We start from the raw sequence: 24,888 nt of genomic DNA on the forward strand, positions 1-24,888 counted from the left end.
TGTTTTAGTCTATTGTCCTTTTGAAAGGTGAGTGTGTCTCCCAGTGTCTGCTGAAAAGCAGACTGAAAAAAAGATTGCCTGTGCTTAGCTTCAATCCTTTTCTTTTTAACCTAAAAAAAAACTGTAGTCATTGCCGATGACAAGAATACCCATAACATGATGCAGCCACCACCATGCTTGAAAAATATTAAGAGTGTTACTCAGTGATATGTTTTGGGCAGACACAACGCCTTGTATTCAGGAAATTAAGTTACTTTTTTGGCCAAATGTTTTACAGTATTACTAAAGTGCCTTGTTGCAAACAGGATGCCTATTTTGGAATAGTTTTATTCTGTACAAGCTTCCTTTTCCCTGTCTTTTATGTTCGTATTGTAGGGAAACTACAATGTTGTTGATGCATCGTCACAGCCATTAAACTCTAACTGTTTACATACAGTTGAAGTTGGAAGTTTACATACACTTAGGTTGGAGTCATTAAAACTCGTTTTTCAAACACTCTACAAATTTCTTGTTAACAAACTATAGCTTTGGCAAGTCTGTTCGGACATCTACTTTGTGCATGACACAAGGCATTTTTCCAACAATTGTTTACAGACAGATTTCACTGTATCACAATTCCAGTGGGTCAGAAGTTTACATACACTAAGTTGACTGCCTTTAAACAGCTTGGAAAATTCCAGAAAATGACATCATGGCTTTAGAAGCTTCTGATAGGCTAATTGACATCATTTGAGTCAATTGGAGGTGTACCTGTGGATGTATTTCAAGGCCTACCTTCAAACGCGGTGCCTCTTCACTTGACATCATGGGAAAATCAAAATAAATCAGCCAAGACCTCAGAAAAAGAATTGGAGACCTCCACAAGTCTGGTTCATCCTTGGGAGCAATTTCCAAAATGCCTGAAGGTACCATGCTCATAAACCTCCTCGCAACTGCAGTGGCCAAAACAAGAACACGTTTTTGCTCTGGTACTGTGCCCGGCGGACCATGCACAAGCTCCACCACAGTCTGGACCTTCACTTCCCGATTACAGACCACACCAAGTTTGCCCCTGACTGATGCTTCGGCCTCGTCCAGCAGTGCTTCAGAAAGACCAGAGTAAACACTCTCTGAGATTGCTGGTGTTGTGAAGGACAGCACTGTGACCGGGGCCAACATCCCACAGCTGGTTGGACTGGAGGACGGTACGGTGCTGGTGGAAAGCTATGGCTGGCAACAACACCTGACTCCATACTTCAGGCCGCTGCCACAGATAAAGCAGTACCAGCACTTCAGGTGAATATCATTTCATTGCATTGTATGAGGTTATTCTTATCTAAACTTGAGGTGAATTGATGTTGTAGAATAATAGCGAAGACATCAAAACTATGAAATAACACAAATGGAATCATGTAGTAACCAAAAAAGTGTAAACCATAAAAATATATTTTACATTTCAGATTATTCAAAGTAGCCACATTTTGCCTGGATGACAACTATGCACACTCTTGGCATTCTCTCAACCAGCTTCGTGAGGAATTATTTTCCTTTTCCTTCACTCTGCGGTCCAACTTATCCCAAACCATCTCAATTGGGTCGAGGTCAGGTCAGGTGATTGTGGAGGCCAGGTCAGCTGATGCAGCACTTTCCTTGGTCAAACAGCCCTTACACAGCCTGGAGAGGTGTTTTGGGTCATTGTCCTGAGCCGGTTTTATCATAGCGAGCGATGGTTTTTGCGACTGCACTTGAAGAAACTTTCAAAGTTCTTGATATTTTCCGTATTGACTGACATTCATGTATTAAAGTAATAATGGACTGTCTTTTCTCGTTGCTTATTTGAGCTGTTCTTGCCATAATATGGACTTGGTCTTTTACCAAATAGGACTATTTTCTGTATGCCACCCCTACCTTGTCACAAAACAACCGATTGGCTCAAACGCATTAGGAAGGTAAGAAATTCCACAAATTAACTTTTAACAAGGCACACCTGTTCATTTAAATGTATTCCAGGTGACTACCTCATGAAGCTGGTTGAGAGAATGCCAAGAGTGTGCAAAGCTGTCAAGGCAAAAGGTGGCTACTTTGAAGAATCTCAAATATAAAATATATTTTTGGTTACTACATGATTCCATGTGTGTTATTTCATAGTTTTGATGTCTTCGCGATTATTCTACAATGTAGAAAACAGTAAAAATAAAGAAACTCTGGAATGAGTAGATCTGTCCAAACTTTTGACTGGTACTGTGTATACGTGTGTGTGTGTGTGTGTGTGTGTGTGTGTGTGTGTGTGTGTGTGTGTGTGTGTGTGCACACCCCTTCAAAATAGTACATTTGGCTATTTCAGACACACCCGTTACTGACAGGTGTATAAAATCGAGCATATGGCTATGCAATCTCCATGGACAAACATTGGCAGTAGAATGGTCTTACTGAAGAGCTCAGTGACTTAACAAGGCACTCTCATAGGATGCCCTTGTCCAACAAGTCTGTTTGTCAAATTTCTGCCCTGCTAGACACACCCTGGTCAACTGTAAGAACAGAAACAACAAGTGCTGAAGAGCATAGCTTGTGAAAATCGTCTGTCCCCGGAAGCAACACTCACTACCGAGTTCCAAACTGCCTCTGGAAGCAAAGTCAACACAAGAACTGCTTGTCGGGAACTTCATGAAATGGGTTTCCATGGCAGCGCAGCTGCACACAACCCTAAGATCACCATGCGCAATGCCAAGCGTTGGCTGGAGTGGTGTAAAGCTCGCCGCCATTGGACACTGGAGCAGTGGAAACGGGTTCTCTGGAGTGATGAATCACGCTTCACCATCTGGTAGTCCGACGGATGAATCTGGGTTTGGCGGATGCCAGGAGAACTCTACCTGCCCCAATGCATAGTGCCAACTGTAAAGTTCGGTGGAGGAAGAATAATGATCTGGGGCTGTTTTTCATGGTTCGGGCTAGGCCCCTTAGACCCAGTGAAGGGAAATCTTAACGCTACAGCAATGCCTAGTTAAATAAAAGGTTACATAAAAAAATATATATAATACACACACACACACACACACACACACACACTACCGTTCAAAAGTTTGGGGTAACTTAGAAATGTCCTTTTTTAAAAAGAAAAAAAAGAAAGAAAAGCAATTTTTTTTTGTCCGTTAAAATAACATCACATTGGTCAGAAACACAGTGTAGACATTGTTAATGCTGTAAATTATTATTGTAGCTGGAAATGGCAGATTTTTTAATGGAATATCTACGTAGGCCCATTATCAGCAACCATCACTCCTGTGTTCCAATGGCACTTGTGTTAACTAATCCAAGTTAATAATTGTAAAAGGCTAATTGATCATTAGAAAACCCTTTTGCAATTGTTAGCACAGCTGAAAACTGATGTCCTGATTAAAGAAGCAATACAACTGGCCTTCTTTAGACTGGTTGAGTATCAGCATTTGTGGGTTCGATTACAGGGTCAAAATGGCCAGAAACAAATAACTTTCTTCTGAAACTCGTCAGTCTATTCTTGTTCTGAGAAATTAAGGCTATTCCATGCGAGAAATTGCCAAGAAACTGAAGATCTCGTACAACGCTGTGTACTACTCCCTTCACAGAACAGCGCAAACTGGCTCTGACCAGAATAGAAAGAGGAGTGGGAGGCCCCGGTGCACAACTGAGCAAGAGGACAAGTACATTAGAGCGTCCAGTTTGAGAAACAGACGCCTCACAAGTCCTCAACTGGAAGCTTCATTAAATAGTACCCGCAAAAAAACACTCAACATCAACAGTGAAGAGGCGACTCCGGGATGCTGGCCTTCTAGGCAGAGTTCCTCTATCCAGTGTCTGTGATCTTTTGCCCATTTGAATCTTTTCTTTTTATTGGCCAGTCTGCAACTCTAATCAATTTGATGTTTGATATATACAGGGGGTACTGGTACCGAGTCGATGTGCGGTGGTACAGGTTAGTCGAGGTAATCGAGGTCGGAACAGTGGAACAGAACAAAAAAATAAATAGTGGTTCTGTTCAGAATGAAACGATTGGAAAATAATTTTGGTTCCAAAACTAGCCTGCTAGCCATTACCCTGTCAAACCCTGGTTGTACAACACTACTTAAGGTCTCGGGGTGGGTGACCACACCACACGCAGCTACTAGCAAACGCAGCTACTAGCAAACACCGCCAACTAGCACACGCAGCTACTAGCACACGCAGCTACTAGCACACACCGCCAACTAGCACACACCGCCAACTAGCACACACCGCCAACTAGCACACACCGCCAACTAGCACACACCGCCTACTAGCACACACAGCTACTAGCACACACAGCCAACTAGCACACACAGCCAACTAGCACACACAGCCAACTAGCACACACAGCCAACTAGCACACACAGCCAACTAGCACACACAGCCAACTAGCACACACAGCTACTAGCACACACAGCTACTAGCACACACAGCTACTAGCACACACAGCTACAAGCAAAACACAGCATACTAGCAAACATCACCAACTAGCACACAGCTACAAGCAAAACACAGCAAACTAGCACACACCGCCAACTAGCACACACAGCCAACTAGCACACACAGCCAACTAGCACACACAGCCAACTAGCACACACAGCCAACTAGCACACACAGCCAACTAGCACACACAGCCAACTAGCACACACAGCCAACTAGCACACACAGCCAACTAGCACACACAGCCAACTAGCACACACAGCCAACTAGCACACACAGCCAACTAGCACACACAGCCAACTAGCACACACAGCCAACTAGCACACACAGCTCCTAGCACACACCGCCAACTAGCACACACCGCCAACTAGCACACACCGCCAACTAGCACACACCGCCAACTAGCACACACCGCCAACTAGCACACACCGCCAACTAGCACACACCGCCAACTAGCACACACCGCCAACTAGCACACACCGCCAACTAGCACACACCGCCAACTAGCCCACACCGCCAACTAGCCCACACCGCCAACTAGCCCACACCGCCAACTAGCCCACACCGCCAACTAGCCCACACCGCCAACTAGCCCACACCGCCAACTAGCCCACACCGCCAACTAGCCCACACCGCCAACTAGCCCACACCGCCAACTAGCCCACACCGCCAACTAGCACACAGCTACTAGCAAACACCGCCAACTAGCACACACAGCTACTAGCACACACAGCTACTAGCACACACAGCTACTAGCACACACAGCTACTAGCACACACAGCTACTAGCACACACAGCTACTAGCACACACCGCCAACTAGCAAACACCGCCAACTAGCAAACACCGCCAACTAGCACACACAGCTACAAGCAAAACACAGCTACTAGCAAACACAGCTACTAGTAAAACGACTACTAATGCATACAGCTAACTAGCACAGTGGCTACTAGTGCATACAGTTAATTAACAAGCTCACATCTGGTAAGTTTTGCTACAGAGTCGACCCCTACCTGCAGGTCAAACAGACTTTGCACTCGGGGCACTGCCAGCCGGCCCTCTTCAGGGGGGTAACACCCACGTCCAAACACGCCCCGTGGTAGTGCTGCCCACACGTGGTACAGAAGAGCTGGTCCTGCAGGTCCCCAGCACTGTCACACAACAAGCACTTCACCTCCTCTTTAGCTGTGGGTAAGGAGAAGAAAAAAATACTGAAAAGGGACAGTTTAGGAAAGGGACATAATACTAAAAAAGACAGTTCAGGGAGGGGACATAATACTAAAAAAGACAGTTCAGGGAGGGGACATAATACTAAAAAAGACAGTTCAGGGAGGGGACATAATACTAAAAAAGACAGTTCAGGGAGGGGACATAATACTAAAAAAGACAGTTCAGGGAGGGGACATAATACTAAAAAAGACAGTTCAGGGAGGGGACATAATACTAAAAAAGACAGTTCAGGGAGGCACTATATTAAAAAGGGAAATTTCTAAATCGTTCAACTTAATATTAATAATCTCAAGCACTACCCTAACTGGGGCTGGGCGATATATTAAACTAATTAGAATTGATCTTTTAGAGCGATGTTCCAAAATGACTGTATTGCAAGAATCAAAAGGGGAGGGGTGGTTATTTTTTTATGAGTGTTTGTGTCATGTTTTCTTTTTGGTCTCGTCTGCTCCTTTTGCTGTAACTGTGCACCTTCCCATTTAGACACACATCAAGTTCCTCCCCCTGCCACAACAACAAAGATGAGAGATCACTTCTTCCTCTCTGACAATCGGTTTCAACTCACTATTTGCAGAATTGGTCAAATGGACACAAAGACATTGAGACATTATTTTACTGTAAAGTTAAACTTTCTAACAATACCTTTGTCTCCACTCCTCAAATTGCTCCCAGAACAGACACTAAAACAGGAAGACCACGTACTGCTAGTAGCATGTTAGCGATAGGCTGCTATACTAGCGGTCTAGTCTATGTTAAATAAACGTGATATAAGCAAAAAACACAATTATATAAGGAATTGGCAACTTATTCTCATTCTAAGAAATAAGGCAGGCCACTTGATTTCAACATCTGAACAAAGTGGACAGGCTAGCATGTTGTTCAAACAGTTGGAGACGGACAGAAGGGTGTGTTTATAACAATTCAACTGGTCTAGCAAACAAATCCAAGTTGGCTAAACTTGAAATATAAAGATTAGCTGGCTACTCACTAGCATGTGGCCTTGTGCTTGAGAGATTGCTTATGAGGCCTGTGTCCTTTTTCTATAATGCCTGCTACAAGAAGTTAATCAGTATTAGTTAATGTGCATTATTCATGGTTCTAGTTAAATTTGTAACAAAAAAGTGTATTTTCATAGACAGACTTGAAAGCCAGATCAGTGATTATTATATTAGCCTAGGTATAATTCCAAAAGCCCTGAATTCATTATAGATTACAGACTGTTTGAAATGTAGTGTATATGATCTTAAATTGTACAAAGCCTACTTAGATAAAACATTAAAAAAAATAGAGATATAGTAAATCGCCCATAAGGTTGAGAAAAAAAACTAAATTTTTAGGCCATATCGCCAAGCCCCAACTTCAACGTACAGTATGTGAAAATGCTGCGGTTATGTTTTGTAGTCAAAAAGGAAGTTACGTTGTTCCAATGGCATCATCTGGTGTGCATCATGTGATCTTAACCAATTAGTAGACAATGACTACTCATAATTGGTTGAAATCACGACACACATCAGATTATGCCATTGGGGGAAAAAAATCTTCCGTTTTGACTACAAAACATAGAAACACGTATACGATTATATTGGATATAAAAAGGTAAAGGAACATTTCACACAACAGATGGCCTGGGACGTGGACTTGTTTCAACATGGGACCACGTGAGGTTTGAAAGCCTCTGACAAACTTTTATTTTGGAGTGACCTGCCATGGACCATTAGGCTAACATTAGGGTAAACGCTGCAAAAATGTTTCCAAACATTTCATCCAATGAGAAAATAACATCACTTTGAATATAACACACTGCGAAAGCATAAAAAGGGTTATTTGAGTTAATTTCATAATACACATGACCAAAAGTATGTGGACACCTGCTCGTCGAACATCTCATTCCAAAATCATGGGCATTAATATGGAGTTGGTCCACCTTTGCTGCTATAACCTCTCTGGGAAAGGGGGCAGTATTTTCACGTCCGGGTGAAAAGCGTGCCCAAAGTAAACTGCCTACTACTCAGGCCCAGAAGCTAGGATATGCATGTTATTAGTAGATTTGGATAGAAAACACTCAAGTTTCTAAAACTGTTAGAATAATGTCTGTGAGTATAACAGAACTGATTTGGCAGGCGAAACCCCAAGCACAATCCATCCTGGGAGGTCAATCTGTTTTCCATTAGTTTTCTATGGCAAGCCCGTTTAATAGAAATACGCTTGCAGTTCCTATGGCTTCCACTAGATGTCAACAGTCTTTAGAAATTGGTTGATGTTTTTCCTTTGAGAAATGAAGAAGTAGCCCTTTCCTTTCTGAGAGTAGAGCCAAGTGTACTTTTTTGTTTGGGGCGCACGACCTGAAGCTCACTCCACTTTGATTTTATCCGCTATTGAACACAGTTAATCCCGTCTTAAATTGTATTGATTATTTACGCTTTAAAATACCTAAAGTTGGATTAGGAAAGTTGTTTGAAATGTTTGGACCCAGATTACAGGTAATTTAGATCATTTCTAGTCATGTTGGGCGAGTTGGAACTGGTGTTTTTCCTGAATCAAATGCGCCAAATAAATTGACATTTTGGGGACATAACGACTGAATTAATCGAACAAAAGGACCATTTGTGATGTTTATGGGACATATTGGAGTGCCAACAGAAGAAGATCTTCAAAGGTAATGCATGAATTATATCGTTATTTCTGAGTTTTGTGTCACACCTTGCGGGTTGAAATATGATTGTCATGTGTTTGTTTGATGGGGCGCTGTCCTCAGATAATAGCATGGGTTGCTTTCGCCGTAAAGCCTTTTTGAAATCTGACACGGTGGCTGGATTAACAAGAACTTAAGCTTTATTTTGGTGTATTGCACTTGTGATTGTATGAAAGTAAAATATTTCTAATAATTTAATTTGGCGCTCTGCCATTTCACCGGATTTTGTCAAATCGATCCCGCTAACGGGATTTGATCCATAAGAAGATAACAGCCTCCACTCTTCTGGGAAGGCTTTCCACTAGATGTTGGAACATTGCTGCTGGGACTTGCTTCCATTCAGCAATAAGAGCATTAGTGAACTCGGGCACAGTTGGGCAACTAGGCCTGGCTCGCAGTCGGCGTTCCAATTCATCCGAAAGGTCTTCGATGGGGTTGAGGTCAGTGCTCTGTGCAGGCCAGTCAAGTTCTTCCACACTTATCTTGACAAACCATTTCTGTATGGGGGCATTGTCATGATGAAACAGGAAAGGGCCTCCCCCAAACTGTTGCCACAAAGTTGGAAGCGCTGAATCGTCTAGAATCTCATTGTATGCTGTAGCGTTAATATTTCCCTTCACTGGGGCCTAGGCTGAACCATGAAAAACAGCCCCAGACCATTATTCCTCTTCCACCAAACTTTACAGTTGGCACTATGCATTGGAGCAGGTAGCGTTCTCCTGGCATTCGCCAAACCCAGATTCGTCTGTCGGACTGCCAGATGGCGAAGCTCGATTCATCACTCCAGAGAATGCGTTTCCACTGCTCCAGTGTCCAATGGCGGCGAGCTTTACACCACTCCAGCCGACAGTTGAAATTGTGCCTGGTGATCTTAGGCTTGTGTGCGTGCGGCTGCTCGGCCATGGAAACCCATTTTATGAAACTCTTTACGAACAGTTCTTGTGCTGACGTTGCTTCCAGAGGCAGTTTTGAACTCGGTAGTGAGTGTTGCAACCGAGGACAGAGGATTTTTATGCGCTACGCGCTTCAGCACTCGGCGGTCCCGTTCTGTGGGCTTGTGTGACCTACCACTTCGCAGCTGAGCCATAGTGTTGCTCCTAGACGTTTCCACCTTAATAACAGCACTTAGCTGACCAGTGCAAATATTGCAGGGCAGAATTTTAAATACACCTGTCAGCAATGATGTGGCTGAAATAGCCAAATCTACTAATTTGAAGGGGTGTCCACATACTTTTGTATATATAGTGTACCTACGTGACACTCACTGACAATATAGTCTACACCAAGTCAAGGCTGTTTGTTTCACATCTATAGTGTAATCTAGTTGTCCTCATTCTCCCAGTGGAACACAGGATCTATACTCACATGTTTGTGAGGCCAGCTGGAGGTGGTCGGGGCAGAGGAGGGTGTGTCGGCGCAGGTCCTGGAATGTTCCGGCGGCGGCAGCGCAGGGGAAATGGTACGAGCGGCAGCAGCCCTCCTCACAGCACTTGATGGATGCCCCAAGGCGCTTACAGTATGCACAGCACTGCAAAACACAGAGAGAGAGAGCATGAGACAGCGAAAGAGAGAAAGACAATGATTAAGAAAGCTAGTTCGAATACTTTGTTTTTCTGGTTCACTCATTAACCTGTCTGGGCTAGGGGGCAGTATTGAGAATTTTGGAAAAAATATGTTCCCATTTTTAACTGCCTCCTACACCAACTCAGAAGCTAGAATATGCATATTATTGTTCAGGTTTGGATAGAAAACACTCTGAATTTTCTAAAACTGTTTGAATGGTGTCTGAGTATAACAGAACTCCTATGGCAGGCAAAAACCTGACAAGGTTTCAAGCAGGAAGTACCCTGTCTGACAAGGAGTCGTGCGTCTTGCATCTTTTTATTGAAAAGTAAGGATCTTAGCTGTAACGTGACAATTCCCAGGGCTCCAATAGGCTCTCAGAGCCCGCGAAAAACCTGAAGGTTTACGAGGGAGCCTCAGGTTGAAACAGATTATCGCCTTTTGTAAGTGGATGCTCAGAGGACCTTTGAATGATGCGCGTGCATGAGTCGCTCCCGAGGAGAAATTTTATTCGGCTGTTTAGGCTCAATGCATACTCCCGGTCGGAATATTATCACTTCTCTACGACATAAATGGCATAAAAATTGGTTTTAAACAGCGGTTGACATGCTTCGAAGTACGGTAATGGAATATTTAGACATTTTTGACACGCCAATGCGCCATGCGCGGGACCGTGAAGAAGCATTCTAGAACTCACGAACAAAACGTCGCTGTTTGGATATAACGATGGATTATTTGGGACCAAACCAACATTTGTTATTGAAGTAGAAGTCCTGGCAGTGTATTCTGATGAAGAACAAGCAAGGTAAGAACATTTTTCTTATAGGAAATGTGATTTTGGTGGAGGCTGACCTGGGTGGGTATCTAAATAGCTAGCCCTGTAATGCCGGGCTATGTACTTAGATTATTGCAAAATGTGCTTCATCCGAAAAGCTATTTTAAAATCGGACATATCGAGTGCATAGAGGAGTAATGTATCTATAATTCTTAAAATAATTGTTATGCTTTTTGTGAACGTTTATCGTGAGTAATTTAGCAAACTGTTAGTAAATTCAACGGAAGTTTGCCGGGGGTTATGCGTTTTCTGAACGTCACATGCTAATGCAAAAAGCTGTTTTTTGATATAAATATGAACTTGATTGAACAGACATGCATGTATTGTATAACACAATGTCCTAGGTGTGTCATCTGATGAAGATCATCAAAGGTTAGTGCTGCATTTAGCTGTGGTTTGGGTTTGTGTGACATTATATGCTAGCTTGAAAAATGGCTGTCTGATTTTTTCTGGCTGGGCACTCTGCTGACATAATCTAATGTTTTGCTTTCGTTGTAAAGCCTTTTTGAAATCGGACAGTGGGGTTAGATTAACGAGATTCTTGTCTTTAAATAGCTGTAAAATAGTCATATGTTTGAGAAATTGAAGTAATAGTATTTCTAACGATTCAAAAATCGCGCCACTGGAATTTCAGTAGCTGTTACGTAGGTGGGACGAAATCGTCCCACATACCCCAGAGAGGTTAACGCCTATAAGAAAACAACCTGGTCATTTTCGAGAAGAAACCAGGGGTATTCAGTGATTTGAAACCTTTTGAAAAGTTACAGATCGAAATGGAACAAGTAGAGCCTGACAATTGCCTATCAAGATGACAGACAATCATATTGGTTGTATACAATACATTTCAAATCGGAACGTTCTGAACAGACCCCTGGTTGAGCTGCTCAGGTTGTCAGGCATCGTGATTGGAGGCTGGAACCATATGCGTCATATTTACGGCCAATTTAGCACTGGCTCCATATTTCAGTTTCAGCACTTACTACAAGCTTTACAAAAATGTCACACTAATTCACACGTTGACGACAATCGCTAGGTATTGACCTCCCCAGGCTCTGGGCTCTGACCTCCCCAGCCTAAAAAAGCATTGGTGCTTTTCCACATAAAATCTCATTCGTTTTTGTCAGGCCTCGCCAGTGAAATGAAGAAAATAAAAGCATATTGGATTCAAAACCCAGGTTCAAATTGAAGCCAACCTCTGTAATAGTAGAGAATTGCGATTTAAAGTAAAAACATAAAAAATAAAAAAAAATAGACTGCCTAAATGAGGTGCTCTGGTCAAGGCGAGCAAACCTGGCTCTAGCACCTGAATATACATTGACATTTCCGTGGCCAGAGAATGTGAGTTCTCCTTTGAATAATGAAAACTGTCAAGAGCCGAGAAAGAATGGGGCCTTGAAGTTAAAATGGTTCAAGTCAGCACTTATGTTGCTCACTCTCTCCTTCTCTTCTTTAGCTTTCTCTGCCTCTCCTTAGTTCTCTTTGGTGGAAGCGTAACCAGGGAAGCACAGTACAGCTTGGCTCAGTAGTATGAAGAGGGTAATTATACAATTGTTTCTTCCAGGTAATGATAAGCACGCACCCATTAAGAAACTGACTGTAAAAAACATCTAAATCTCAGTGATTGATGAGGAATTCAAAAACTGCAAAGGGACTGGCAAATAAGTCTGGCTGCACAGATGATTGGCAAACATACTGTAATTGCCAATGACTTTTTCACTGGCAAGATTAGCAAACTTAGGCATGACAGGCCAACAAACTCTGAACCTTCATATCCATGCATTAATGAAAAATGATGAAAGACAAGCAGTCATTTCTAGTGTGGAAGAAGTGTAAAAAATGATTGTTTTCTATCGATAATGACAAACCACCTGGTACTGACAACTTGAATGGAAAATCACTGAAGATGGTAGCTAACTAGACTCAGTAACACACTTATAATATTCAGAACAGCCTCAATTCGTTCCACTAAGCGAACATATGAAATTGTTTAAAGATAGTCAAACCAAAGATCATTTAGCCATTTGATTTAGAATTTTAAGACCACTTTTGGTTATGTAACAAATACTTGATGAAACATTGAATATGTCATTAATGCTATTAGCCCATAGAAACACATTGAATACCAGATTCCTAACATGAAACAGATGTTACCCTCCCAAAAATGGAAAGGAAGTTTGTTCTGATGTGTCCATCCTATATCTGAGGGATATAAGAATGACCAGGAAACTATTTATATACTGTATTCTTTTTTTATATTTGTTTTACATGTATTGAAACCCTTATTTTAGCAATCTCCATTCCATTCATTTTTTGAATTGGTACTGGGGACTTTCTGACGAGTCTCTTTTCAGCATCTATCTCAAGACCATTAGACTGTTAAACAACCATCACTAGCACATTTGAGGCTGCTGCCTATAGGCATAGACTAGAAATCACTGGTCACTTTAAGGAATGGAACACTAGTCACTTAATGTTTACATATCTGGCATTACTCATCTAATATGTATATACTGTATTCTATACTATTCTACGGTATCTTAGTCACTTAATGTTTACATGTCTGGCATTACTCATCTAATATGTATATACTGTATTCTATACTATTCTACAGTATCTTAGTCACTTAATGTTTACATATCTGGCATTACTCATCTCATATGTATATACTGTATTCTATACTATTCTACAGTATCTTAGTCACTTAATGTTTACATGTCTAGCATTACTCATCTAATATGTATATACTGTATTCTATACTATTCTATGGTATCTTAGTCACTTAATGTTTACATTTCTGGCATTACTCATCTCATATGCATATACTGTTCTAATGCATCTTAGTCCGTTCCGCTCTGACATCGTTCGTCCATATATGTATATATTCATTCCTACTTATGTGTTTATGTTGTGTAATTTGTTAGATATTACTGCACTGTCGGAGCTAGAAGCACAAGCATTTCGCTACACCTGCAATAACATCTACTTATCACATGTATGTGACAAATAAAATTTGATTTGAATCTTGTGGGCATCCTAGAGGAAAACAACCGACATGTACGTGAGAGAATCACCTTTCCACAGAGATGTGTAGCCCAAACTGTTCGGATGATACAGACAGAAGTTGGCAGAAGAGGCTGTTACGACATCAGATGATTCCTGTGATGCTGTTCTTTCTACAGAGTGGTCATAGTAGTTTGTAGACCAAACCATTCGGACGCTACAGACGTTTTTGTGAGAAGACTGAGTTTCAGGATGTCTCATGGTCTGACGAACACTGCAGATACCTCTAGCTTAAACAGATGGATTTTGATGGGGATTTCTTTATGATACTTATATTTCCACGGGGCCACAGAAATTGTAGGAGAAGGGTTAGCCTATCTCCTCCCCTTCATCTACACTGATTGAATTTAACAAGTGACACCAATAAGGGCTCATAGACTGAATCCAGGTGAAAGCTATATTTCACAGTAAACAAACTTAACATTGACTTTAAGCACGCTTACAGGGGGTCAAATCAAACTATTTGTCACATGCGCCGAAAAGTGTAGACCCTACCGTGAAATGCTTACTTACAAGCCCTTAACCAACAGTGCAGTTCAATAAGAGTTAAGAAAATATTTACCAAATAGACTAAAGTAAAAAATAATAAAAAGTAACACAATAAGAATAACGAGGCTATATACAGGGGGTACCGGTACCGAGTCAATGTGCAGGGCTACAGGTTAGTTGAGGTAATTTGTACATGTAGGTAGGGGTGAAGTAACTATGCATAGACAAACAACGAGTAGTAGCAGTGTACAAAAGGAAGGGGGGAGGGTCAATGTAAATAGTCCGGTGGCGAATGTATTAATTGTTCAGCAGTCTTACGGCTTGGGGTAGAAGCTGTTGAGAAGCCTTTTGGTCCTTTTGGCGCTGAAAGAAATTGATAATAAAGAGGTAGTGGGAGCTGTTCTGTTAGACTTCAGCGCAAGGTTTTGACATTATCGATCATAGTCTGCTGTTGAAAAAAACTTATGGCTTTACATCCTTTGCCATATTGTGGATCGATAGTTACCCATCTATCAGAAAACGGAGGGTATTCTTTATTAATGGAAGCCTCTCTAACACAAAGTAAACCTCAAGGTAGCGGTCTTGGCTTCTTACTTTCTCCTATTTTTACTAATGACCTACCTACCACTAACCTTGAGTAAAGCTTGTGTGTCTATGTACGCTGATGACTCAACATTAGATACCACAGCCAGTGAAATCACTGCAACAAAGAGCTGCAGTGGGTTTTACAATGAGTGGATAGTAATATGCTCATCTTAAATATATCAACAACAAAAACCATTGTATTTGGGACAAATTGTGGCAATTGAACGAGACTAAACTGCTTGTCTAAACCTTGAATGTAAACTGGCATTTCAGCTAGCGACTGGAACTAGCTGAAACAAACACTCAAACTGGACAGTTTTATCTCAATCTCTTCATTCAAAGACTCAATCATGGACACTCTTACTGACAGTTGTGGCTGCTTTGTGTGATGTATTGTTGTCTCCACCTTCTTGCCCTTTGTGCTGTTGACTCTGCCCAATAATGTTTGTACCATTTTTTGTGCTACTACCATGTTGTTGTTATGTTGTGTTGCTACCATGCTGTGTTGTCATGTGTTGCTGCCTTGCTATGTTGTCGTCTTAGGTCTCTATGTAGTGTTGTCTCTCTTGTCATGACGTGTGTTTCGTCCTATATTTATATTTTATTTATTTTTTATCCCAGGCTCTGTCCCCGCAGAAGGCCTTTTGGTAGGCCATCATTGTAAATAAGAATGTGTTCTTAACTGACTTGCCTAGTTAAATAAAGGTTAAATAAAAATACAAAATGCAACAGTAGCTAAGATGGAGACATCACAATCAACCAAACAAGTCCAACAGGCCCTAGTTATTCACACCTGGACTACTGCTCAGTTGTGCCACAAAGGACACAGGCAAATTACAGTTCAACCAGAACTTAAATGCACATGGAGGGCTAATATCAATAAAACACATGTCAATCTCTCCTGACTCAAAGTAGAGGAGATTGACTGCATCACTACTCGTCTTTGTGAGAGGCATTGACGTGTAAAGCACTGAACTGTCTGTTCAAACAGTGAACACACAGCCCAGAAACTCATACCCTATAAGACATGCCACCAGGGGTCTCTTCACAGTCCAAGTCCAGAACAGACTCTGGGAAGCACAAAGTACTACATAGAGCCATGACTACTTGGAACTCTTTCACATTAAGTAACAAAATCGAGCACGGCACAACGCGGTCTGTGAAGAGGCACGCATACACACACTAACACAAGCACTCCACACACACAAACTGTAATAATATTGAAATATTGTAATATATTTTATACTGAACATTTGTAGTAATAGAGCAATGTACATATGTATAATGCTTTATGTAGGCCTTTGTTTTAATACTAGGTATTGTTTTATTCCTGTTTGGACACCAGGAAGAGCAGCTGATGCCTTGTCAGCAGCTAATCCTTAATAAATACTAGTGACACAACACCATACTCAAGTACAACTTAGAAACCCGTTGATTTAAGATTTTAAATATCTAACAAAATGACAACATATCCAACTACCTATGCAAATCTAATAGTATAACCTAACACACGCTGCAATAGTGAGTTCACAAAAACCTGTCCGGTGTCGTGTTGGGCCTGTCGGCAGACATATCAATGAGTCAGTCGAGCATACAGTAATCTTTCCTCTCGAAAGCTGGCACTTCAACAGGAGAGAAGGCGATGGCATCTTAAAAATCAGGGCTACATTGTAAGGGTCTGAAAGATTATCCTGATGTCCTAATGCCAGACCCTGTCAACTCACACTGGAGGGGCAGAATACCACCGGTGGAAAGGGAGGGAGGGAACTGCCTGGGCAACCAACACACAGCCTGCCGGCCTCCTCAGCCGAAAAACAATGGTGTTTCTGTAGTGCTATTAGCACAAGCTCTCACACACACACACACACACACACACAAGCACACACACACACAGATAGGCCTACACAATGTATAGTTAGATACACACTCATCCATAAGGAACACACTCATCCATAAGGAACACAGTGCCTTTAGAAAGTATTCATACCCCTTGATGTTTTTCTCTCACCTACCTACACACAATAACCCATAATGACAAAATACAAAAACATTTTGAAATATTTGCTAATTTATTGACAATGAAATACAGATTCATTTACATAAGTATTCACACACTTTAGTCAATACTTTGTAAAAGCACCTTTGGCAGTGATTACAGCTGTGAGTCTTTATGTAAGTCTCCAAGAGCTATGCATATCTGGATTGTACAATATTTGCCCATTATTCTTTTTAAAAATCGAAAACCTCTGTCAAGTTGATTGTTGATCATTGCAAGACAGCCATTTTCAAGGGTTGGCATAGATTTTCAAGACGATTTAAGTCAAAATTGTAACTAGGCCACTCAGGAACATTGAACGTCATCTTGGTAAGCAACTCCAGCATATATTTGACCTTGTGTTTAAGTCTATGGTGATTTTGTCTCCCAGTGTCTGTTGAAAAGCAGACTGAAAAGGTTTTCCTCTAGGATTTTGCCTGTGATTATAGCTTATAGATTTTTTATCCTAAAAAACTCCCTAGTGTTTGCCGATGACCAGCATACCCATAACATGATACAGCCACCACCAAGCTTGAAAATATGTGGTACTGAGTGGTGCATTGTGTTGCATTTCCCCCGAACATAATGATTTGTATTCATGACAAAAATATAATTTCTTTGCCACATTTTTTGCAGTATTAGTTTAGTGCCTTGTTGCAAACAGGGTGCATATTTTGGAATATTTGTATTCTGTACAGGGTTCCTTCTTTTGACTGTCATTTAGGTTAGTATTGTGGAGTAACTACAATGTTATTCATCTATCCTCAGCTCTCACATCACAACCATTAAACTCTAATTATTTTCAAAATCACCATTGGCCTCATGGTGAAATCCCTGAGCAAATTCCTTCCTCTTCGGCAAATCATTTAGGAAGGATGCCTGTATCCTTGTAGTGAATGGATGTATTGATACACCAGACAAAGTCTAATTTACAACTTCACCATGCTCAAAGGGGTATACAGTGTCTGCTTTTTAAAAAATGTTTACATATTTACCAATCTGTGCCCTTCTCTGCGAAGCATTGAAATACCTCCCTGGTCTTTGTGGTTGAATCTGTGCTTGAAATTCACAACTCGATTGAGGGACTTTACAATTATCTATATGCGTGGGGTACAGAGATGGGGTAGTCATTCAAAAATCATGTCAACCACTATCATTGAACACAAGTCCATGCAACTTAAGTGATATATTAAGCACATTTTTACTCCTGACCTCATTTAGGATTGCCATAACAAAGGGGTTGAATATGTAATGCCTTAAGACATTTGATCACTACTGTAAGTCGCTCTGGATAAGAGCGTCTGCTAAATGGCTAAAATGTAAAATGTAAATTTGAACTTTTCATTCTTTATTAATTTCTGAAATGTTCAACAAACAAAATTCCACTTTAACATTATGGACTCTATTGTGTGTAGAACAGTGACACAAAACTTACATTTAATCAATTTCAAATTCAGGCGGTAACAACAAAATGTAGAAAAAGTCAAGTGTGAATTTTCTGAAGGCACTGTACATACTTGTCCATAAGACACTCACACAAAGACTCTAGTGTATGCGTGCACACACACACACACACACACACACACACACACACACACACACACACACACACACACACACACACACACACAAGCCTGACATTTCAGATGACAGCTAAAGGAGCAATCTGCCGATAGTGTTGCTGATTTAGGGTGTAAATGCAATCAGGCGAACATGATATGGAGGTGAGGATGGCATGTGTGTGTGGGTAGTGCGTGCGTCAGCAGTGTGTGTGTATGAATTTCAGAACTGGGTGAGTGTATAGCAGGCTGCAGCATCTGAGTGTACATGTGTACAAATAAAAGTCTATGTGAGGTGCATTACAGTGTGTGTGTGTGTGTGTGTGTGTGTGTGTGTGTGTGTGTGCGTGTCTCTCAGGGTTTCCGTTAGGAAAATATGGCGCTGGACATTTGGCTGGCAGCATTTAAAATTTACCAGACATTTGAGAAATTTACCGGACCTCTGTGATTGCCAACAAGGGTTTTGCCACCAAGTACTAAATCATGTTTTGTAGAGGGTTCAAATACTTATTTCCCTCATTAAAATGCAAATCAATTTATAACATTTTTGACATAAGTTTTTCTGGATATTTTTGTTGTTATTCTGTCTCTCACTGTTCAAATAAACCTAACATTAAAATTAGAGACTGATCATTTCTTTGTCAGTGGGCAAACGTACTAAATTAGCAGGGGATCAAATCCTTTTTCCCCCTCACTGTACTTACTACTTTGCAGTTGAAATTTAATTGAGAAGGTTTTGAGGATTTACATTTACATTTAAGTCATTTAGCAGACGCTCTTATCCAGAGCGACTTACAAATTGGTGCATTCACCTTATGATATCCAGTGGAACAACCACTTTGCAATAGTGCATCTAATTCTTTTTAGGGTAGGGGTTAGAAGGATTACTTTATCCTATCCCAGGTATTCCTTAAAGAGGTGGTGTTTCAGGTGTCTCCGGAAGGTGGTGATTGACTCCGCTGTCCTGGCGTCGTGAGGGAGCTTGTTCCACCATTGGGGTGCCAGAGCAGCGAACAGTTTTGACTGGGCTGAGCGGGAACTGTGTCCTCAGAGGTAGGGGGTCCAGCAGTGGATGAGCGCAGTGCCCTCGTTTGGGTGTAGGGACTGATCAGAGCCTGAAGGTACGGAGGTGCCGTTCCCCTCACGGCTCCGTAGGCAAGCACCATGGTCTTGTAGCGGATGCAAGCTTCAACTGGAAGCCAGTGGAGAGAGCGGAGGAGCGGGGTGACGTGAGAGAACTTGGGAAGGTTGAACACCAGACGGGCTGCGGCGTTCTGGATGAGTTGTAGGGGTTTAATGGCACAGGCAGGGAGCCCAGCCAACAGCGAGTTGCAGTAATCCAGACGGGAGATGACAAGTGCCTGGATTAGGACCTGCACCGCTTCCTGTGTGAGGCAGGGTCGTACTCTGCGAATGTTGTAGAGCATGAACCTACAGGATCGGGTCACCGCCTTGATGTTAGTGGAGAACGACAGGGTGTTGTCCAGGGTCAAGGATAGTATTTCTTTCAACCCAAAAGACTTAAATCACAACAACTGGAGTGATAGACAAATGTGCGCACCACACAGGCAGACAGAGGCAATATTGCTGGAAATTAATTGACAGATATTGTGTTAGATTTGGCTTTTAAAGCCAATAGTGGCTAACCAGGGGTGGGATAATGTTGCGTTGATTAGATAGTAGCTGGGAGCTTGAAGTGTTTGATACTTGTGAGATTTGTTTATGACAGTTTGCGGTGGAACACGTGAACATTGCATGTACTTTCAGAAATCTTTAGCAAGCTACTCATAGAAGGGCTGCAAGCTACTGGTAGCTCACGATCAACCTGTTGGTGACCCCTGCTATAGACCGATAAGCATGACCAGTCAAATCTATATCTATATATTTGTGATGGCCACTCCAATACTTTGACTTTGTTGTCCTTAAGCCATTTTGACACAACTTTGGAAGTATGCTTGGGGTCATTGTCCATTAGGAAGACCCATTTGCAACCAAGCTTTAACTTCCTGACTGATGTCTTGAGATGTTGCTTCAATATATCCACATAATTTTCCTGCCTCATGATGCCATCTATTTTGTGAAGTGCACCAGTCCCTCCTGAAGCAAAGCACCCCCACAACACGATGCTGCCACCCCCATGCTTCACGGTTGGGATGGTGTTCTTCGGCTTGCAAGCCTCCCACTTTTTCCTCCAAACATAACAACGGTCATTATGGCCAAACAGTCCTATTTCTGTTTCATCAGACCAGAGGACATTTCTACAAAAAGTACCACCTTTGTCCCTATGTGCAGTTGCAAACTGTAGTCTGGCTTTCTTACGGCAGTTTTGGAGCAGTGGCGTCTTCCTTGCTGAGTGGCCTTTCAGGTTATGTCGATATCGGACTCGTTTTACTGTGGATATAGATACTTTTGTACCCGTCTCCTCCAGCATCTTCACAAGGTCCTTTGCTGTTGTTCTGGGATTGATTTGCAATTTTCGCACCAAAGTACGTTCCTCTCTAGGAGACAGAATGTGTCTCCTTCCTGAGCGGTATGACAGCTGCTTGGTCCCATGATGTTTATACTTGCGTACTATTGTTTGTACAGATAAATGTGGTACCTTCAGGCATTTGGAAATTGCTCCCAAGGATGAACAAGACTTGTGGAGGTCTTGGCTGATTTCTATTGATTTTCCCATGATGTCAAGCAAAGAGGCACTGAGTTTGAAGGTAGGCCTTGAAATACATCCACAGGTACACCTCCAATTGACTCAAATTATGTCAATTAGCCTATCAGAAGCTTCTAAAGCCATGACATCGTTTTCTGGAATTTTCCGAGCTGTTTAACCTCTTACATCTAGACGTTCCGCTAGCGGAACACCTGCTCCAATATCCAATGATAGGCGTGGCGCGAATTACAAATCCCAAAACTTCAATTTCTAAAACATATGACTATTTTACACCATTTTAAAGACAAGACTCTCCTTTATCTAACCACACTGTCCGATTTCAAAAAGGCTTTACAGCGAAAGCAAAACATTAGATTATGTCAGCAGAGTACCCAGCCAGAAATAATCAGACACCCATTTCTCAAGCTAGCATATAATGTCACAAAAAACAAAACCACAGCTAAATGTAGCACTAACCTTTGATGATCTTCATCAGATGACACTCCTAGGACATTATGCTATACAATGCATGCATGTTTTGTTCAATCAAGTTCATATTTATATCAAAAACCAGCTTTTTACATTAGCATGTGACGTTCAGAACTAGCATTCCCACCGAACACTTCCGGTGAATTTACTAAATTACTCACGATAAACGTTCACAAAAAACATAATTATTTTAAGAATTATAGATACAGAACTCCTTTATGCAATCGCCGTGTCCGATTTTAAAATAGCTTTTCGGTGAAAGCACATTTTGCAATATTCTAAGTAGATAGCCCGGCCATCATGGCTAGCTATTTTGACACCCACCAAGTTTGGTACTCACCAAACTCAGATTTACTATAAGAAAAATTGGATTACCTTTGCTGTTCTTCGTCAGAATGCACTCCCAGGACTTCTACTTCAATAACAAATGTTGGTTTGGTTCCAAATAATCCATAGTTATATCCAAATAGCGGCGTTTTGTTCGTGCGTTCAAGACACTATCCGAAGGGTAAAGAAGGGTGACGCGCCCGGCGCGTTTCGTGACAAAAAAAATCTAAATATTCCATTACCGTACTTCGAAGCATGTCAAACGCTGTTTAAAATACATTTTTATGCGATTTTTCTCGTAAAAAAGCGATAATATTCCGTCCGGGAAACCCCGTTTTCGTTCAAAGACGAAAAAATAAAAACATGGAGTCGTCTCGTGCACGCGCCCCCAGTCTCATTGTTCTCAGATCGACCACTATCCAAATGCGCTACTGTTTTTCAGCCATGGCCTGCAAAGTCATCATTCAACGTTTTGGCGCCTTCTGAGAGCCTATGGGAGCGTTAGAAAATGTCACGTTACAGCAGAGATCCCCTGTTTTGGATCGAGATGATCAAGAAGGCCAAGAAATAGTCAGAGAGGGCGCTTCATGTTTGGAATCTTCTCAGGTTTTGGCCTGCCAAATGAGTTCTGTTATACTCACAGACACCATTCAAACAGTTTTAGAAACTTTAGGGTGTTTTCTATCCAAATCAAACAATTATATGCATATTCTAGTTTCTGGGCAGGAGTAATAAATCAGATTAAATCGGGTACGTCTTTTATCCGGCCGTGAAAATACTGCCCCCTATCCATATCAAGTTAAAGGCACAGTCAACTTAGTGTATGTCAACTTCTGACCCAATGGAATTGTGATACAGTTAATTATAAGTGAAATAATCTGTCTGTAAACAATTGTTGGAAAAATTACTTGTGTCATGCACAAAGTAGATGTCCTAACCGACTTGCTAAACCTATAGTTTGTTAACAAGACATTTGTAGAGTGGTTGAAAAACGAGTTTTAATGACTCCAACCTAAGTGTATGTAAACTTCTGACTTCAACTGTATGTGTAGATAGATACATTGTAAAGGTCGACCAATTATGATTTTTCAACGCCGATACCGATTATTGGAGGACCAAAAAAGACCGATACTGATTAATCGGCAGATTATTTAAAAAACTCTTTTTAATAATGACAATTACAACAATACTGAATGAACACTTATTTTAACTTAATATAATACATCAATAAATCAATTTAGCCTCAAATAAATAATGAAAAATGTTCAATTTGGTTTAAATAATGCAAAAACTAAGTGTTGGAGAAGAAAGTAAAAGTGCAATATGTGCCATGTAAGAAAGCTAACGTTTAATTTCCTTGCTCAGAACATGAGAACATATGAAAGCTGGTGGTTCCTTTTAACATGGGTCTTCAATATTCCCAGTTAAGAAGTTTTAGGTTGTAGTTATTATAGGAATTATAGGACTATTTCTATCTATACGATTTGTATTTCATATACCTTTGACTATTGGATGTTCTTATAGGCACTTTCGTATTGCCAGTGTAACAGTATAGCTTCCGTCCCTCTCCTCGCTCCTACCTGGGCTCAAACCAGGAACACATCGACAACAGCTACCCTCGAAGCAGCGTTACCCATGCAGAGCAAGGGGAACAACTACTCCAAGTCTCAGAGCGAGTGACGTTTGAAACGCTATTAGCGAGCATCCTGCTAACTAGCTAGCCATTTCACATCGGTTACACCAGCCTAATCTCGGGAGTTGATAGGCTTGAAGTCATAAACAGCGCAATGCCTGAAGCATTGCGAAGAGCTGCTGGCAAAACGCACGAAAGTGCTGTTTGAATGAATGCTTACGAGCCTGCTGGTGCCTACCACCGCTCAGTCAGACTGCTCTATCAAATATCAAATCATAGACTTACTTATAATAAACACACAGAAATACGAGCCTTAGGGCATTAATATGGTCGAATCCGGAAACTATCATCTCGAAAACAAAACATTTATTCTTTCAGTGAAATACGGAACCGTTTCATATTTTATCTAACTGGTGGCATCCCTAAGTCTAAATATTCCTGTAACATTGCACAACCTTCAATGTTATGTCATAATTACGAAAAAATTCTGGCAAATTAGTTCGCAACGAGCCAGGCGGCCCAAACTGTTGCATATACCCTGACTCTGCGTGCAACTGAACTGACACAATTTCACCTGGTTAATATTGCCTGCAAACTTGGATTTCTTTTAGCTAAATATGCAGGTTTAAAAATATATACTTCTGTGTATTGATTTTAAGAAAGGCATTGTTTATGGTTAGGTACACGTTGGAGCAACGACAGTCCTTTTTCGCGAATGCGCACTGCATCGATTATATGCAACACAGGACAGGCTAGATAAACTAGTAATATCATCAACCATGTGTAGTTAACTAGTGATTTTGATTGATTGATTGTTTTTTATAAGATAAGTTTAATGCTAGCTAGCAACTTCTTACTGCATTCGCGTAACAGGCAGGCTCCTCGTGGAGTGCAATGTAAAGCAGGTGGTTAGAGCGTTGGACTAGTAACCGGAAGGTTGCAAAAACGAATCCCCGAGCTGACAAGGTAAAAATCTGTCGTTCTGCCCCTGAACAAGGCAGTTAACCCACCGTTCCTAGACCGTCATTGAAAATAAGAATGTGTTCTTAACGGACTTGCCTAGTTAAATAAAGGTAAATTTTTTTTTATAATAATCGGCAAATCAGTGTCCAAAAATACCGATTACCGATTGTTATGAAAACTTGAAATCGGCCCTAATTAATCGGCCATTCCAATTAATCGGTCGACCTCTAATACATAGATATATATCCATCCATCCACATATTTATTGAAAAGCTGATAAAATTTAAAATAAATTTATATATTTATTTGTTTTTTACAGGCCAAAAGCCAGCTATAACTAGCTAAC

At 41.3% G+C, this 24,888-nt stretch overlaps 1 protein-coding gene across 14 annotated transcripts in view; it reads right to left on the reverse strand.

Moving 5' to 3' along the window:
• LOC115150500 (histone-lysine N-methyltransferase 2C) overlaps positions 1–24,888 on the reverse strand; it is a 266,608-nt gene that overhangs the window by 117,403 nt on the left and 124,317 nt on the right. For all 14 annotated transcript variants that reach the window (XM_029693877.1, XM_029693968.1, XM_029693922.1 and 11 more), the window contains exons 7-8: positions 9,723–9,885; positions 5,449–5,620 (exon numbers count right to left, since the gene is read on the reverse strand). In XM_029693877.1, coding sequence (XP_029549737.1) covers positions 5,449–5,620; positions 9,723–9,885 — 335 coding nt within the window. The remainder of the gene's footprint in view (positions 1–5,448; positions 5,621–9,722; positions 9,886–24,888) is intronic.

The sequence above is a fragment of the Salmo trutta genome, chromosome 2 (genome assembly GCF_901001165.1).
Source record: "Salmo trutta chromosome 2, fSalTru1.1, whole genome shotgun sequence".
In the NCBI taxonomy this organism is placed as follows: domain Eukaryota; kingdom Metazoa; phylum Chordata; class Actinopteri; order Salmoniformes; family Salmonidae; genus Salmo; species Salmo trutta.